The sequence below is a fragment of the Lissotriton vulgaris genome, chromosome 1_1, assembly GCF_964263255.1.
Source record: "Lissotriton vulgaris chromosome 1_1, aLisVul1.2, whole genome shotgun sequence".
Lineage (NCBI taxonomy): Eukaryota > Metazoa > Chordata > Amphibia > Caudata > Salamandridae > Lissotriton > Lissotriton vulgaris.
The window spans coordinates 1105963919-1105983004 of record NC_141685.1 but is presented as its reverse complement, the minus strand read 5'-3'; the positions used below and the strand labels follow the sequence as shown (position 1 = coordinate 1105983004).

The 19086-nt window shown below is 43.3% G+C and overlaps 1 protein-coding gene across 3 annotated transcripts in view; it reads right to left on the bottom strand.

Moving 5' to 3' along the window:
• LOC147748685 (A.superbus venom factor 1-like) overlaps window positions 1-19086 on the bottom strand; it is a 1068833-nt gene that overhangs the window by 621205 nt on the left and 428542 nt on the right. For all 3 annotated transcript variants that reach the window (XM_086963563.1, XM_086963565.1, XM_086963569.1), the window contains exons 13-14: window positions 12389-12580; window positions 11502-11663 (exon numbers count right to left, since the gene is read on the bottom strand). In XM_086963563.1, the coding sequence (XP_086819689.1) occupies window positions 11502-11663; window positions 12389-12580 (354 nt within the window). The remainder of the gene's footprint in view (window positions 1-11501; window positions 11664-12388; window positions 12581-19086) is intronic.

The following is a 19086-nucleotide window of genomic DNA, read 5'->3' as shown; positions in this document are numbered from 1 at the left end:
TACCTCAGCCAACTAGAGACTCCCAGTTCTAACACAGCTTTAGATGCTGCACCAAAGGCAAGTGTTCCCAACGCTAAAGCCTTACATCCAAGAAGGATACAATGGGCTAATTCTCTCACTGTAACAGATGTAGAATACAGGTACAACCCAAATTTAAAAACACAAGCATTTCTGTAATACGAACAAGAATATCCTCTACCAAATGAAAAAATGCCTCTAGATCAGAATGAATACATTATTTACACTGATGGTTCTGCGCAAGTGGCCATCTTTAAAGGACGGATGCAGGATGGAAAGTTGCATCTGAATTGCACAAAAACACAGTTTCTCAGAGACTGTACGGCACAGCTGGCAGAACTAAAAGCACTGATACTGGCACTGGTAAATATGGATTGAGAATTCCCCACACTAATTGTGTGCGATTCCTTTTACTGCATACAGTCATACAATGAATATCTACATAACTGGAAACTGAATGGGTTTAAAGATGCAAAAGGTGGCACAATTAAGCACAAAATGGTTTGGGAACAGGTAGTGGAGTTGAAAAACTGCCAATGGCTCATGTTATACACACACTGAGTCATCAATGTGATGGCGTTCACGTTGAAGGGAATTCATTGGCCGACGAGTCCGCAAAGGGGGCTGTACACACGGCTTCTGTAGCTGCAATCACTCATTCAAAAACAAGAATATATGGTGAAATAATGGTTGCAATTATTGCTACACGCAATAACTCAGCAGTACTAAAAAAGTTTCCACTCAAGTACTCCTACAAGTTTGATACAAACAATGTTCCATTTGCTCAGATTTTTGGAGTGGGGGATAGAGTAATACCAAATATGGATTGAAGGTTAGGATTAATCCTAGCAGCATATTAGGGTATAGGGTCTGCACATGCAGGAGTTTTCGCTACTGTTTCTTTATTGAAACAACAATACTGGTGGCCAGGACTAAGAAGGCAGACAAAAGACTACATCTTGAAATGCGACATCTGTCAGCAGATGAAAGGCTCTATGTAACACGTCCAGCGCAGACACCTTTATTAATATCAGACAAACCCCTTGTGTGTGTTTATTTGGACCACTGCAGTCCCTTACAAACTTATGGGGTTTACAAGTGTATCATGGTTGCAGTGGAGTTCTGCTCTAGGTTCCTATGGGTGTGGCCCCAGCGCTTGGCTGGCGCTCTAACTATTATAAAAGATTTGCAAGTCTTTCTAGGGACATACACAATTGGCACACTTCATTCTGACCATGGCCCCGCGTTTAACTCTAGCGCTTACAAGAAAGCTATGGGAAGTATGGGTGTAGCATTGCGGTACTCCTCTCTGTACCATCCCAAGGGAAATTCGGTTGTGGAGAAGAAAAGCTAGGTCTTAAAGCAATCTTTAACAGCTAGAGTATTAGGCTTGGTGGCAATTGGGTAAAACACATGAACAGAGACCAAAGGGCATTAAATAATCAGCCAAGAAGCTCTCCAGGGGGTCGCTCCTTATGAGGTCCTGTTTTGGACGAGATTGTGGGTACCTGATCTTGATTGTGGAGGCACAGTGGCGGACAATAAACAGTTTGACATCAATAAATGTTTGGCTGTTTTACAGGACCTGAATGAAGCCAGGGAACAAGAGAGTAATGTCAATATAAAGAAGAACGCCACTGGGGCAGCAAAAAATGTCATGGCAAGACCAGCCTGGGTCCCTAAAGTCAGGGATCTGGTCAAAGAGAAAATAGCGGACAAGAAAGAATTTGGGCCATCATATAGAAAGCCTGTACCCGTCCTGGCAGTAGAAGGAACAACAACGGTACTTCTGCCACCTCTTGCCGGTAATAAGGAGAAAAGGTTTTTCTCAAATGACCTAATCAAACCACACTATGTGGCCGATACTGAGTAGTAGGCCACGTGGACTCCAAAGTAACAGACACCCTCCTCTCACTACCATACAAGAAGCTCAAACAGAAAGACTGATCACGTTTGAAGGGTCACCTACACGGAATGAAGGACTAAGCAACAATGCAATGGAACTCGTTCCTCTTGAAACTGAAGTTCAAAATGAGAACTTGACTGAAAGACGAATTTCAATACAACCAAACACAGATATCTATGTCAACATGCCCTAACAAGCGCAATATACAGTTTCCACATAACCTGCGGAACTACCGAAAATTGATCGAACTGCATTCAGCTAATTCATTGACTTTGACGCCTTTTCATTAGATCCAAGCAAACCTGAAACAATGCCCGTCCAAAAAACTCATTTACAGCAATTTAAAGACTTTTGGACCTTTCTCACAAAGACTTACCTGCTGGCATCACATTGGGTGGAACTCTGGGTATCTACTGGAATACTTTTCTTTCTTTTCTGGATAGGCCTTGTAATTGTTTTTAGTATGCTTATTAATGGAACTTATCTCAGGGAAAACTCTACGGCACGAAAAGTGAATGTGAAAGAAGAGACCTGTCATCAGTGAACATTACAGTGGTTCTTATACCTGATGGTATAGTATGGGACACGGTTGATTTCAATATATTTGGTCCGACTGAACTTCTAAAAATTCCACAGTTGTTTAAAATATCGTTGAGTGATATCATTACCTCAAGTACATTTTCTGATGATCGGGACTATGAAAATGTAAATGATATGCTAACTGATTTAGAGAAATATGCTGCTTTTTCTGATAATGAAATGCTAGAAAACACATCTGACTTTGAGAAAATGTATTGCTATTGACATTATGGTCATTATTTTTTGCATAAATCTGCTAATCCTAGGCATGTTTTCACCTATCATCAATGGAAACCTTGCCCAACGCCACCAAAAAAGCGGTTCTAAAACACTTGTACAAACATTTCCATATTTTTCAGGGTTTAACACATCAGACCCAGCCTCATATTACTATAAGGTTGCACCTACAGAAGCACAGAAAAATATGTTGACAAACACAAAACAGATCTATTCTGCTTCTTTTATTGCCGAGTTGTCTGAACAAGGGTTCGTCCTAGGGAAAGACACTATAGAGATATAATCCGTCTGGGGTACAAGAGACTGGCAGGTCCAGGGAACAGAGGCACTATTTAGAGCATGCTTGATTCCTCAACAAATAATGTTTTTGAACGAAACAGTGCAACAAACAACCTGTCTTGGATTAGCCAGGAATAAGGATTGGAATACACATTGGGTGCCAGCACCATCACACACTGAGGAGAATGTAACATCACAAAAAGTGTTTACAGTAGATGACATCTTGAAAAACAATAGATCCAACCCCAATTGGAAGGAATGGTTGGTTTGGCCCCTAGACACCAATAACTGTCAAGAAATATTCTTGGGTAAAACTGAAGTATTTAGTATTAATAGGCCAGATCCACGTTATGTGGGGTAGTGACATCGTACAGTGTTGGGAAGTTATACCTCGATTGGCTGCAAACCTCAACACTCACACAGGTGAAACAACACTTATCATTACTTACAGGGGATGTAGACCTGCAGGATTTTTTATTAGGTCCTAGGAAACTACTTCAAAAACGTTTCTTATATTCTGTTTGTAATAAAGTGTGGAAAATATCACAACAAGAAGCTGTGGAAAGATAACGAGAAACAGATCATCTAAATATAGAGAAAGCTCTAGCAGTAGTCGATAATGGGTTAACAACATTAACATCCAGGATATATTCGATGGGCAACATTGTATCTCCTGCTATCGATGTACTAGAACAAGATTTGCCTATATTACAACATGGGCAATCACAAATACGTTGTATGATGTTATTAAGCTGGACCCTGCAATCATTGCATGCAGGCTATGTGCCATGGTGTTTTAAAAATAGCACATATCTGTTTTCCTCGTACAATCTCACAAATGTGACAGAAAAACTGATATAATTTCCACAGAAGGGAGCAAAGTATACAATGAAGTGTGTTGAAAAACTAGACAGATTAACATTTACAGTGGCAGAATCACAGTCCACAGAATGGTTAATCCATGGACAGATAACTCTCCTGGTTACAACTTTTCAATTCCATTACTGCCTTGAACAAATGCAGGCAGGCAGATATGAAAAAATGGGTAAGGAATTCATCAAGGAATCTTGGAAATGGCCATACAGATTTTGATGCCGGAGTAGGGAAAAAGAAGTGTTTCTTAGCAGTAATAACTGCGAGACTACCTTAAGTGGATCACTTATATGCCAGGATATAATGCTTCATGGACCTGTAAAGGCTCAGTAGCAAACTTGTCCTGTCACTTAGAAGGGGCCCAAGCTCCTGTGATCACTCCACTACTCAAACTACTTTCGAATGTGAGTTATTTGATGCTGAACTATCAAGGTTGCTGTGGGATGCTTCCGGTCATCGCATATCTGGTAACTGTAAGTTCCAGGGTTATTTGCCGTATGCAAGTATTATTTCCCCCAACACATACAGTCGGGGAGGTGCCGCTATGGCCTTCATTAAATATTTCATTAATACGGGTTGATACTTTGAGCAGGATGAAAGCCATGCTTACACAGAAATCCATGCCCTTAACCTCCGCTCGAGAGACTTTTGATCTCCAAGTAGCAAGGTCTTCAGCAGAGATACAGGCACTTAGACATACAAACTGCCCTTACCATTTCACTGAAATGGTCAATCATATCTTTAACATGTCTGATACAACAGGCATTATCCACCTATTTAGGTTCTGGATTACTAAGCATCTTTCAGACGGTCCTCCGAGTTATTCCAAATCTAAATTCACTCCATATTTGGAAGCATTTTTGGAGGACCGCCGCTGATCCCGCTTCTAATAGCAGGTATCCTGATTGTTGTGCTTTCGAAACGCAATGGATGTCCCAGTCACCAAGGAGATGGAAACAGTGCTCCTGGAGAGAAAATACAGAGATTGCATGGTATAACTTCTAGGCACACCTTGCCTTAGGAAACTAAGTGTTTCTTGGTTCTTGTTGTTTAGACCAGTCTGGATGGACTGCATCTTAGCTGTCCTTCGATGCCTGTTTTGCGGAGAAGAATGCATGTTGTATCTCTGTCTGACACTCCCATCATGTGCACGACCGGACGTTGACGCTTTACTGGACCCAATAATGGCCCATGTATTGCAGTGTCCCCAGCGTATTCCATTGTGGATGGTGGCATTCCTAGAGCCACCACAGGTATTATCTGCTCCTGTTGTTATGGACACCAGTTCCTCCTCTGACACCCAGGCATTGGATGGCGCACAGGTGCACAAGCTGCCCCAGCACTGGCTGTGGACAGTACGGAAAATCATCTGTGCTCAATAGACATAATCTGCGAGGTGTTACAGGAACCGCCAACTGCGGAAGCTAGCAACGAGAATGTTGCATCAACCAGCCAGGACACAAACATTTGACTCATTTGGCCCGTCGTGTGCTGGGAAGAAATTTGGCTTTTGAAAAACAAACCAGAAAAATTACAACTGTACAGCAAAATTGACATTCCTTCCATGCATGTTTGGCTTTCAAAATGCTTGTAGTAGTTCTGACTATACCTACGAACATATTAGAGCAGTGGACTATCTGTCAATTTGTAATACTTTCCTTTTAAAAATTTTTTTATTTTTTAGATTTTTTAGAAAAACGCTTTTAAACACATGTTTTAATACAATGAGGAACTAATGTTTTGTATATTTGCATACAAGTATCTAGAACAACTAGAAGTATGTATAGAATTTAAACTATGTCATCCATTCGGAAGAGGAGTTGGTGTTATATTCCATATAGGTACTATAATATAGACCTCAGAAAACTTGTTACCCTTCACCTATATTCTCTCCCTACATTACACTTGTCACGGTTTACAGGGATTAACCTTTTACCTAGATATCACACTGAATTCAGAACGCAGGTTTTCCCTAGTTTGAAATTTCATACATTATGCATGAGGGTTCTTGGAAGCAAAGCAGGACTGCCATCTCCTGTATAAAATGTATGTACAAAGTTCAGGCCCAACATCATCCTTAGGCCGACACAGTAACACAGCAGGGTAGGACCCCTGGGGAGACCTATAGGTATATTTACATCACGTCTTGCTAAGATAGCTAGAGGAGACCGAGACTTCCCGGCCGACACACTGACCAGAGACGCTGAGGTTCCTCCATGCAGACACTCCAGCTCGCAGTGGTCTAACATCCCTCGCGGGGTGTCCAGCTCGAGGCCAGAATGGGGTCCCACAGACTCACTTAACGTAATGGGGTTGAGTAGATCCTAGAGGGATTCTTGGCCTAACACCTACACCAATGCTAGGTACACTTAGGTACATCTAGTAAGGGAGACATCATAGGCGTACGCACCTTTTAGTATCATTTGTTATATATACTTAAATGTAATCATGATTTTAGTACGATCGTAGATCTATACCATTCTTTTAATTTCATAGTACTGTTAATCATTTATATCCTATACTGTCTTACGGTTGTTGCAGCACATTTATTTTACACCAGAATAACAACTATTCAATAAATGATTAATGAAAACGCCCATCTTATTTATTCTGTGTATCTCTCTGAGACAAACTAAGGAAGCACGAGTGACTGAGCGAAAAGTAGCATATTGTTTCCACGGTCCTGCGGGATCGGGGTTGTCATGTTCTGAGGTTGCCAGAATCTATTCTCTCCTTGGTAAAAGGAGATTATAGGGGCACTGTGAGCTAGCTGATACAGACAGGCTTACATACCCGGTGTGGGTGCATGGAATCAGTCTGCCACCAGTCCCACAGTTTATGTTATCCAAACGCGCAGACCCTGTATAAGTCATATAGAAACTACACAACAGTAGGGGGAAAGGTCCAAAGCAGCACCAACAGGTCACCTCACTTGACTCTGAGGCATCTTGGTACAGAGGTGCTTTTCAGCGTTGGGTGCTCTGTTTAAGTCAATGGTAAGTGATACCTCCCAAAAGAGGCTGCAAGCAGGGACTCGGGCCAGTCCAGTAGAACCCACAGGGGGGCTCAAGTCTTAAGGGACACCATCGTTGTACACGAACTGGGGCCTGGGGACATGTGTGCAGTGGGGCTTTATCCAGCGAGGTCACATCGCTGTAACTCTTTTGGTTCTTTCTTCCTGCAAAAAGGGGCTGCAGGTGGCAACTGGGGGACCAGTCTGGCCAAACCCAAGGGTGGGCTCAGCTCTTGAGGGCCTCAGGACCACTTTGACACCAACATCTTCCCTTGGACTCGGGCTGTGGGGTGCGGGTGCAGGGGTGCTTTGAGGTGTCAGGTCTCGGTTGGTCATTAACTTACTCAAAGTGTGGATGACCTGGTGAAGAGGGGAAAAAGGGAAGCAGCACCACTCTCGGTGCTTGACTGGTGGATCCTGACATTCATTAATGCTAGGTCTTGCTTTGTGCTGTTGGAGTCTGGACTGGACCATCAACAAACTTTGGTTGCTGCAACTGCTCCACTACCCAGGGTATTGTTGCTGGGAGCCTCCTGGGGGTTCCTTGCATCTCCGAACTTGGCAAGGAGACAGCGCTGAACTCCTGGAGCATGAAGACCATTCTTCTGTTGCCCTGCTCTTTTGGTGAGCCCGATGACTGGCAATAGGGTGGACCGGCAGATACTTTGCGGTGCCTGCAGATGCAGGGAAGCAGCTCCTCTACTCCAAGAGAGGCCTTTTCCAGTTGTTCAGTTTATGGGCAGTCCTCTAAGGGTTTTCGGGAGACTGTCCAGCATTTGTCAAAGTCAGTCCAGTGACGGTTAAAGTGCAAGCAGTCTGGCAACGTTTTGTGCCAATCTTTGGAAGAGGTCTTCAGTTTACGCTCTTTAATCCTTCTTCTTTTTCCTTGGTTCCCAGTAGTTAAATATGATTTCCTGGTGCCAGTTGGCCCCCTAAATAATACATTTAGGGGTGTTAAGGGGAGTGAAGGGTAGTGGTCAATGTGCTCCTTACCCCTGTAGTCACCACACTCCCTAGATGACCAGCTCCTGTGGGGAGTGGGCATCACCATGTCCCAGCGTTCCTAATTCCACCACACACAAGATGGTGGAATCTTAATTGTTGTGTTCACTTTCTGGCTGGCCACCGTAGAGGTGTGTCCAGCTTGGCAGTGCAACACTACTCCCGCATAGCTAATTTCACGCCTGTCCTGGTGCCAAATGGACCTTAGGGCAAGGGTTGGCATCCTCCAGGTCTAGGGGAAGCCAGACTTGCATACCAAAGGCAGTGTGCCCTTTGAAGCTCATTTCTTCACATGTTAATGTACTAGCCATCCTGTTTGGAGGAGGTGTAAACAACTCCTGCCAGAGCAGGCATTGTTTCTGAAATCTGAAATTGGGTCTCTCCAATGTTTAGACAAGCTTCAGGATATTCCCTGAATGAAGGGAAAAGGCAAGTAATTTGCACAGATAACCTTGCGTTTAAAGAACCTCAGAGAGTAGACACAGCAGTGTATCTGGGAATTTGTATTAGCCCAAAGGTATATAGGCAAGATTAATTTTAATCCTTTGATGAGAAAAATATCTACATACCTGAATTGAATAAATGGGTTACATTTATCTATTATCGTCCGGGGCCATGTTATAAAAATGACAATGCTTCCTAAAATTCTATACTTTTTTCGGTCAATCCCGGTGGCGATAGACGTATTCATTTTAAAAACATTGGAATCCATTTTTGAAAATGTCATTTGGCAATATGGGAAGGGATTCCTTACCGCCCTTAGATCAGCTATATCTCTAGGCAAAATACCGGTAGTAGAGGCAATTGTCTGGAGGAACAGTAGAATAAAGAACATCTATAGTGTGCTGCTTGAGAGCCTGCCTGATGATCTTGAAAAAACTGAGGCAAGTTGGGCAAGGAAGTTAGGTAATCCTGATGCTGATTTATACATGGCAATGTCATTAACCGCAAAGATTATCTCATCAACAAGTTTGAAGGTGCAGCATTATAAAACTGTATTTAACTTGTATGGTACCCCTGCCAAGCTGTTTGATTGGGGCAAGAGGACAGATGACAAGTGCCCAAGGTATGGGGAAGGGCCAGCTACAATAATACACATGTTTTATGACTGTGCCAGATTACTTCCCTTGAAGAATGGGTTGGTATGCTTCTGGGAAGGTTCGTTTGGGCGCAGGATTAATTGGAGCCCCACCTTGATGATTTTGGGTTACATTAGCTCCACTTGCCTGCACACTGCTCAGATGGTTTGTGTATTTGTCTGTATAGCTGTTTTTAAGGTAATAATTTCTGCCAGATGGAAGGACCCTGAGCCCCCCATGTTTCAGATATGGCTAACATGCCTGCTAGGGGTATGCAATCAAGAGACTGCTCTGTATGCATGTAGGGCCAGGCAGGCTAGGAAGCTGGGGGAAAAAATCTAGTTGCCAATTACGAAGTGGAAAAACGATGCTGGATGCCCTGCTAAGTTGATAGCCTGCTGTCTTTAGGTACTTTTAGTATTAATTCATTAAAAAAGACTTCAGTTTATCATAAGGCACTCGAAGTGGGTGGCTCAACCCAGCCTCCTTCTACATATCTATGTATATGTTTTTGCATTATTGTAAATATTGATGAATTGCTGTTTCTCCTTTTTTGATACAGTGTTCTTACAACAAGTTTATAAATGGCATGTATTTAGTCTTTTTATTTTGAATTTATATGCATGGTTGTCTTGAATTGTTTGTAACTTGGACCTCTCAGGGTAATAATAATAAAAAGTAAAATAAAATAAATAAAGTGGGGAACTCACCGCCTAGGGGTCAGAAACTCGACTGTGGTGGCAGGCTGAACAAGACCAGTCAGCCAACACACTAAAGGACTGGCAGGTTTCAGGGAATACCTATAAGGGAACCATCTGGGTGCATGTATTAATACATCCACACTAGAATCAGCGTGGGTTTATTAATACCAGGTGTTTGATACCAAACACCATAGGTTTCATTAAAGCCATTATGGAGCTGGGAAATTCGTTTTGACCAGTCCCTATACCATACCTACAGATGGCTTCCCTGCTTACTTGTAACATTCAACAATGGAACTAGACATTACAGGGGCATATCTGCTCATTTAGATATGTCCTCACGTGCTATAGTTCACCCTGCCGTAAGGATCCAAGGCCTGTTGTAGGGGTGACTTACATATAGCCCATGCAGTGTCTTTGACAAGGCACACATGAGTGTGCCATGCCATGTTTTTAAACATGGTTTACATCATGTCACGGAGCCTGCAATGTCAGTCTGTGTGGACTTTGTGTGTGGGTCCCTTGGGTTGGCATAAGAAAATGCTGCAGCCCTTAGGGACCCTCTTTAGTACCTATGAGCTGGGTACCTGGGGTACCATTTACCAGGGACTTTCAAGGGTTGCTAACATCCTTAGCAAATTTTAAAACAACGAGGCATCACTTTGTTTTAAGGAAGAAGCACTGGCACTGAGGTCTGATGAGCAGGCCTCAGTGCACTGTCGGAGTCCAAATCAGCAACTAGCAGCTAAAAAAAGGGGGGGGGGAGCCGTGGAACAACTGCAACAAAAGCCCAGATTCCTACAGTAAAGATGGCGCTGCAAGACAAAATTGATTAGACAACCGTGAGCACTGATTTTATTTTGAAAATGTATACGATCTGTTTTGGGCCCATGACAGGCAAAGCCTTTGGTGCAAAGCAGTTGGCACACACCAAATATATGTTCCGAGTGGTGGCCTTTGTGTGCTTATCAGGTTGATATACTGTAGAAAGGTGGGTCATGCACTCAGCTTTATCTTTGACCAAATCCTTCAGGGAATATAACGATTCTCACGATGTTCTGTTTGCATGCAAGTGGCTCAGATATTGCTGTCGGCCAATAAGCAACGCGAGTGAGCATCACACTAACCTGAGCCACCTGGAACGTCAATTCAGCCAGCCAATGAAATACTCCCCATACAGAGAGGATATTTAAAGTGCTTGACCTGGGAACACAGATCTCAGAATGTCCTGGCACTTCTACACACTTTCGGATACAGGAATATTATGAGTCAACACTTCGGGGGGGAAAAACACACTAATTGAATATGTAGAATTTCGTAAGACCTCCAGTGGAAGCAGGTGCATTAGTCTGTTCTCCCTATTGAAGAATACACTACGAACGATTCCTAGAGGGATGCCTCGCTTTCGTTTTCTAGAGAGAAAGATTGTGGCTTTTCATTGCAGCCTCCAGCGGGTTTCAAAATGGTCCCTCCAGCTTGCCGATCCACTAATGCCTAATGTAATATTTGTGAATGGTGCACAACTACCAACATCTGTTGTACTATCACTTTAACGAACCTGTATCTTAGGAGCTATTCTCCCCCTAATAATTTAAATAAAGGACCACAGAACAATACAGCGACAGCAAAAACAATGTCCGAGGGGTCTGTATGAGAACTGCAATGGTCCACGCCTCACCGTATTGTGGACAGGAAAGAAGGACCCAGGTTTGACCGGAGAATCAAACAAATCTTCGCTTCCTGTTGGCAGGATTGACACTAGCATCCCGAGCCATGAGCAAGGCAGAGAGTGTCCCTCCTCCCTCTGGACTCACCTTTGACTGGGAGAGTTTGTGCTTCTTGTTGAGAACGAATACACCTTTATCCACTGCCACAAGGCCAACTCGCGCATTGTGGTCACCCGTCACCTTCAACTTCATGGGATCTCCAGGCAGTTTGTCTCTATTGTCACTGGCTCTAGCCCCCGATACTTGCAGCTGTTGAAAAGGAATTGTTATAAAAAGAAAATTAAAGTGGTGGACCTTGCTTTAGATGATACATTAACAAATTGTCAGAATTTGACCTTTCAAATACCCGCAGTATACACTTCATATTGTCTAAGGTCAAGTCAGTCCTGTAGAATTTGGCCATGCACTTTGCCCAGCACTCCTGTCCTGAACAACCCTTGTTATCAATGCCTACTGGGCTTAAGATTCAGATGTCACCTTGGCTCAGATTACACGCATTTGCCGAGGACAGTGGTCACAGGGCACAGACTATGGAATTGGCAGGTCCCTTTCCACCTTCTGGTTTCCTCAAGGAAGGGGTTTTAGTCATGGTCAGGGGGCACAGGGCATCACGTTTGACTTTGCCATGTGCCAATACCAGTTTCCCCCAAAACAAGCACCAAGCTGTCCCTAAACACATGGCCTGGCTTTGACCATTCCTTTGGCCCACAGGGCCCATGCCTACTGGGAAGGACCAATTGCTGTTCCCAGTGAACACTGGGTACTATACTGTGTGCTCAGTATCCTCTACCCGCTTTACCCACTAAGCATGGATCTACAGTAGCTGTAAGTATATTATCCATTCTGATGAGATTTACAATAGGACAGGCAACATTTGGGCTTCCCTATAACCTCCTTCTTCGGTGACCAGTCCAGCAGTAGAGGAGGAGGCTTATAAACCTGCTTGTAGAAAATAACAGCTTCAGAAGGCTTACCGTTCCCATGCAGGTGTCCTTCACTTCCACCCAGATGGAGTCTGCCACAATCTCGCCCTGTAAGTAGTAATAGGCAATGATGCGGAAAGAGGGGATGTAGTCCGGAACGAAAGGAATGGTCATTGTCACCAGGGTTTGCCCCGTCTTCCTCTCTTGTTGGCCAACTTTGTAAATTCTTCCTTTGCTCATGATCTGTGGGGGCGGAGAGATTTTGACAGCGATTCATTAGTGTGTTAAAAATCAGAGATCCAAGGCACCAAAAAGTCTTCTGTTTTACAGTTGGAATTTTCTGTGTAATACGCAGCCCTATACAAAAAATTGCCACACACTTGCAGGACTAAAGTATAAAAAAAGGTCATGGAGGGAATGATTGATTTAATCTCAGCCACTGGTCATTATTTGTGGCCGCATCAGTATTTTGCACACTATGTCACCTCAGTTTTGACACAGCCACATGCAAATCAGTCTTGACTCTGCTCCAATGGAATCAGTCAAACCTGAACTGCCAGGACAGGTCCATTTGCAGGAGGCCGAAAGTGTCACTTGGACAAAACCTGCGCCATCTTGATCGGGTAATTTTATGGCAATATAATCTGAAATCAATATAATCTGAAATCAGTCTGGATTGGCTATGGAGCACTTCTGGTACTTGGCAGCACGATCATGAAAGCAGAACTTTGGCACAAAACATGTAACTAGTTTGCTTTCGTGAATGAGCTAAAATATCAAAACACTTACAGGATTCTGAACCTGCTAGAAAAAATAAGCTATGCGAAAACTCAGTTACTAGCATTCATACATGTACTCACCATTGTTTATGCCTGTGATTTGAGAAAATGTCTGTCTTTTACGAGATGTACGCAGAATTTTACCGGGGCACGCCTTGGAATCAGCAACTATTACAAATTCCTATGAGTACACATATGCATATACATTTGCTCATAGGAAGTATAAAATGTAATCCAAAAGTGTCTTTGCACTTTTTGGTTTCTTTCTCAACTGGGAAAATATTTCCTTCATAAATACATCTCCCTTAAATTTGTGGGTATTCCTTTTCCATGTATTTCTTCTCCTGACAGGCTCATCACTAAAACAGTTTTCAATAAGGGAAGAAACCTACAAAAATCTTGAAGATAGCCAAAACCTGAAGGTTTGATGGCATTCACCAACTAATGCATGCGGACTGACCCTAGGAGTCCACACAGAAATTGCACCAGTTCCATTTACTGAGAATTAAATAGTTTGGAATTAATTGTATGTTTTAATGTGCTTGTATTATGCTGTGCATTCTGATAAATTCCTTCTCTTTTCATCATCATCAATACTCTTTATTTCGGCATTGCCCCATGAAAGACAGACAAATGCACATCTAAAACATAATGCAATGCATGTGATAAAACATGCAGTCATTCATTAAAAATGATAAAACAGACAGGTTAAGACAGCTGACACAAGGCCGGAGAAAACATTCAAATAGGGGATACCTCTCTCAGCCTAGCAATCGGCATACGCTACTAGACATATGATCAAATATTGGACACTTTTAGTGTCAATATTCCATACACTAGAGGCAAAATAAAACTACAAAAACCATCGAATTTTACTCGCAGTTAATTAACAATATGGAGTTCTCAAGCTTCACCAAGTACTATTCAGAAAAGGGGGTGGTGATGGACAGAGTATCTGAATTAAGCAGAACACTCCTACCCAGTCAACAGATCAGGGCTTGATCCATCACCGTTTTTTAGCTCACTGCACCATCCCAGCTCAGAACCTGGCTACATGCAAATTAGTCTGTCCCTGGCCCAGTGCATCATGGGAACAGGGCAGACCAAACTACCAAGCCAATTATTTTACTGGAAAGGAAACAAGCTTCCGGGGACCGGTTTCTGGCATTACAGCCGTCTTCGGCCCGGCTTGCTTGAATCCTGATGGTGCAGTTAGCAAGGGACTCATGTCTGAGCATACCCTTCCACGCTTATGATGGACAAAACGATTCATAAAAGGGGGTGGTGATGGACAGAGTATCTGAATTAAGCAGAACACTCTTACCCAGTCAACAGATCAGGGCTTGATCCATCACAGTTTTTTAGCTCACTGCAACATCCCAGCTCAGAACCTGGCTACATGCAAATTAGTCTGTCCCTGGTCCAGTGCATCATGGGAACAGGGCAGACCAAACTACCAAGCCAATTCTTTTACTGGAAAGGAAACAAGCTTCCGGGGACCGGTTTCTGGCATTACAGCCGTCTTCGGCCCGGCTTGCTTGAATCCTGATGGTGCAGTGAGCAAGGGACTCATGTCTGAGTATACCCTTCCACGCTTATGGTGGACAAAACGGTTCAGAAAACGGGGTGGTGATGGACAGAGTATCTGAATTAAGCAGAACACTCCTACCCAGTCAACAGATCAGGGCTTGATCCATCACTGTTTTTTAGCTCACTGCACCATCCCAGCTCAGAACCTGGCTACATGCAAATTAGTCTGTCCCTGGTCCAGTGCATCATGAGAACAGGGCAGACCAAACTACCAAGCCAATTATTTTACTGGAAAGGAAACAAGCTTCCGAGGACCGGTTTCTGGCATTACAGCCGTCTTCGCCTGGCTTGCTTGAATCCTGATGGTGCAGTGAGCTAAAGAACGGTGATGGATCAAGCCCTGATCTGTTGACTGGGTAGGAGTATTCTGCTTAATTCAGAAACTCTGTCCATCACCACCCCCTTTTCTGAATCTTCACCAAGTACTATGCACAGAAATTGTGATGGTGTAAAGCTTTACCTATCGACATCTAGAAAAGCATATTTGCGCCTGATACACCACGTTGCAGAGAAAAACTTTGGGGCAGATTCACTGAACTATTGAGATAAAATCATAAACTTACTACTTTCAGTATTCACAAAAGGCATTTAGTAGTAGTAAAGTTAGGACTCCTAACTTTACTACTACTAAACTGAGACAAAATCCTAACTTTACGACTTAGGAGTCCTAACTTTACTACTACTAAATGTCTTTTGTGTATACCAAAAGTAGTAAGTTTAGGATTTTATCTCAGATTAGTTCTGTGAATCGGCCCCTTTGAGACTGCAAATACTATATTTCCCCTGGTATCTCTTTTGAGAATTCTATATACATCCATAGGCTCCGCAGTCCTTAAGTTTCTGCATGTGGGAATTCACAATTTGACCGTAGCCCTGTTACTCTCTGGGCATAAAAAAGAGGGCATGAACCTCAGGTTCATTGGTCAGTCCACAAGATAGGCAGGTCTGCTTCTCTATAGTGCCTGCACTAGCCCATTTGTGTGTGCGTAGTGGGAGGGTCCCATATCTAAACGGCACATGGAGTTTTCTGGCCATTTTAGGTTTGATTTCGTCTAAAAACTCTGCACCCATGTAAAAGTCCTTTAACTGCACAAATCTACTTGGGAGTATGCCTGGTGTTGAACTAGCTAGGAGAGTGTCCAATTTAAAATTCTTATAGCTCAGTTTGAGTTAAACTTTGAAAACTTGAGTGCAGGCCCCGTGGTCATCCCAGATCACGTCTTGCCCCATGCTTCTCAGTGTTTCTCTGATGTATCTAATCCATGGTAGGTTGACAGACCCCTGTATTCCAAGTATCTCCTCCAGACCTTTTCTGTAGGAGATCAGCTCTGGAGGTACCTAGGCTCTTCTCCAATATAGTAAGGGCTTAAGAGTGGTCCCCTCTGAAATAGGCCAAAGCCCCATGTCTAGTCTTCGTGGTACTAACAGATGATAACTGAGAGATTCATCAGCTGCCTCAGGAAACAATTCTCTGCCAAGGCCAAGGGATTAACGGCCTTGTGTCCCCAGAATTCTGCTCCATAGAAGGCAGTGCCCAATGCCTGGTGTCAGTAGATCTGTTTTTCCAGGTAGAATGACCCCCAGAAAACATTTAACAACTCTCTAGTATCTTCCTCCAATTTAAGTCTGCATTTGGTGATATGGGCTGTCCAATCCATCTGCTCACTAAGTGTGATCCCAAGGTACTCAAAAAAAGCGGAACCTGCTCTAATGGAATCCCATCTAGAGTGGTGTTTAGTTATGTTGAGTGAGATGATTGGATACCATGAATTAGGTTTACTCCATGTTTATTTCAAGTCCTCTATGAACACAAAAATTACAAAATGTATCCAAAATCTTCTGGATGCCCAAAAGGCAACTTAGAAAAGAGGAGCGTGTTGTTCACGAACATTAGGGCTGGCACCTCCTTGTTATTAAATCTAGGGGTGTTGTTATCATGCATGTTCAAATGAGCAGCAAGGTCCATTAGAAATAGAGTGAATAGTGTTGGGACAAGCACGTATCTTTGCCTTCCTCCTCTATTGACCAGAGAGGGGTTGGATACTCTCCCCAGCCTGCCACAATAAACCTGTGCAAAGTTCCCCTTGGGAAGTCTTTCTATATTTTTGAGAGAAGATAATGAGGCACACCCAAGCCCGTCAAAACTTGCCATACAATCTTTCTGGGAAACAAATCAAAATCAGATCTGAAGTCTACAAACACCAAATATAGTCCGCCCCCTCAAGAGCAGCAGTTTTCCAATAGAGTTGCTGCAACCAGAACACTTGATCGTGGTAGAGGTACATTGACGAAAGCCAACTTGAATACGGCTTAAAACTTCATTAGCCTCCATCCATTCCTCGAGTCTTCTAAGGATAAGTCTGCTATAACCTTTGCGCTCTGCCTATCAGACTGATTGGCCTGTAGTTAGTTGGCAGCAAGGGGGAGCCTTTTTTATAGATAGGTATTATTTCGGCCCCTGCCCAGGAATGTGGGATGGGCATCCCTTCCATAATAGTGTTAAAAAGTAACATAAAGTAGGGGCCCCAAACATCAATTTCTGCCCAGAATAGATCACCAGGAATTCTGTCGATGCCTGGCGCTTCATGGGTTTTCAATCCTTTTCATGTCTGTGCTTACTCCATTAATTGTAATGACTGAATACCCGTCTTTGACACATGTCTTTTGTGCCTGACTATGCATGGCTCTTGGCCACAAATGTGGATACAGAAACACCTTGCTCCTCGGTATACAAGCTCACAAAATGTGCATTTCAGATATCAGGTACAATGTTATTTCCCATGGTGATAATACCCTCGGCGTTCCCTGTAGACACAATATTCCAGAAAGAGTTGTGGTCATTGCGCTTCGTGGCACTTAGAAGAGCCTCCCATCTGCCCTTGTTCTGCGCAGTTTTGGCAGCAGTGAAAGTTTTTTTTATAGGCAGCTCTCGTAACTGTGATCTGAGTTCTTTCCTGGGACTTGATTGAGTTTATTTATTAGCGCATGTTTGGCCATTCTGTACTGCTTGTTTTTGCAGCTTCCAAATATTTTTTTTTAAAGTTAGCCAAATACATGGGTATGGACCTCATCAATCCTCACAATTGAGTCTACAATACCCAAAGGGGAGCCCAAGTTACTCAAGTCTTCTAAACTTCTCCCTACCAACTGATAAATTAATTTTAGAGTTTTGTGTGTGCATGCTATTGAACTCTGTTTGATTCTGTGTCGAATTGTTGCGAATCGGAGCCTGGTGTCTAAGGGGCATATTATCAAGGGGGTTTATCTCCGCTTTTTTGTCCTTAAAAGTCAGGAAAGCGGAGATAAAATTATCTCCCTATTACCTAGCTGTCGCTAACACCAGTTTGCGACAGCTAGTAGGAGATAGCGACCATCTTGGGCCCCGCTTTGCATGTCAGTGAGATTTATCACTAATGACATGCAAAGTGGGCGTGCCAAGATGTGAGCGACTGGAAACAGTCGCTAACATCGCTATCTCCTATTACCAACTTTTGGAGATATTGGCGCTAAGCGCGAATATCTCCAAAAGCTAACACCTGCCCCTGAGCAGTTCTTAGCCGTGTTATCCAATGGTAGGTGGATAACATAGCTAAGAGCATTAGCTCGGTAATGCATGAATATCGCTGACTTTTCAGCGATATTCATGCATTTCGGCCGATTTTTATTGCTTAGGAGATAAACCTTGATAATAGCAAGGCTCCTAAGCGATAAAAATCGCCGCAGCTCGGCGATAAAAATATCGCCGCTAAACCAACATAGCGATAATTATCGCTAGTTGTTGGTAATATGCCCCTAGATTCTCACTTCGGGTGACTGTCAACTCACTACCTGGAAGGCTTAAGTCAAAAGCCAAGGCGTTGTGAACACTATCATGCTGTGCCTTGCTACTATTGTCATATCAGTGGCAAAAGGCCAGAGCCTAGCATCGACTAATATGTAAGCACATTTGGGGAATAATTGGATGTCGGAAGAACTTTTAAATCCTTATGTTCAAAGATATCAACTAATTTTAACCAGTTATGACATCCAACTATATCTCAGGCTAGTCCCTCATCAAAAGCATAGATATGTTTTAACACATTTCAGGATGAACATTTCTCACAGCATGGTTACGTTTCCTGAGGTTAATGACTGGTCTTCCAATCTACCTAATTGCCCCTGCGATAATGCCTCACCACAGTCAACAATGCATGTTGCTCTTTTTTGTAAATTTGAAAAAAAATGGAAGAGCGACCCCTGACCCTCCTGGTAGGTCGCTCCCCCGCCACGCTCCTCCGCCTGTGTGCTCCTGCTGCCGCTGCAGAGTACCCGCTGGTAAGTGTGCTCTACCCCCGTTTCTGTGCCCCGCTTCTGCCCCTTGTGCCACTGTTTTTCCCCCTC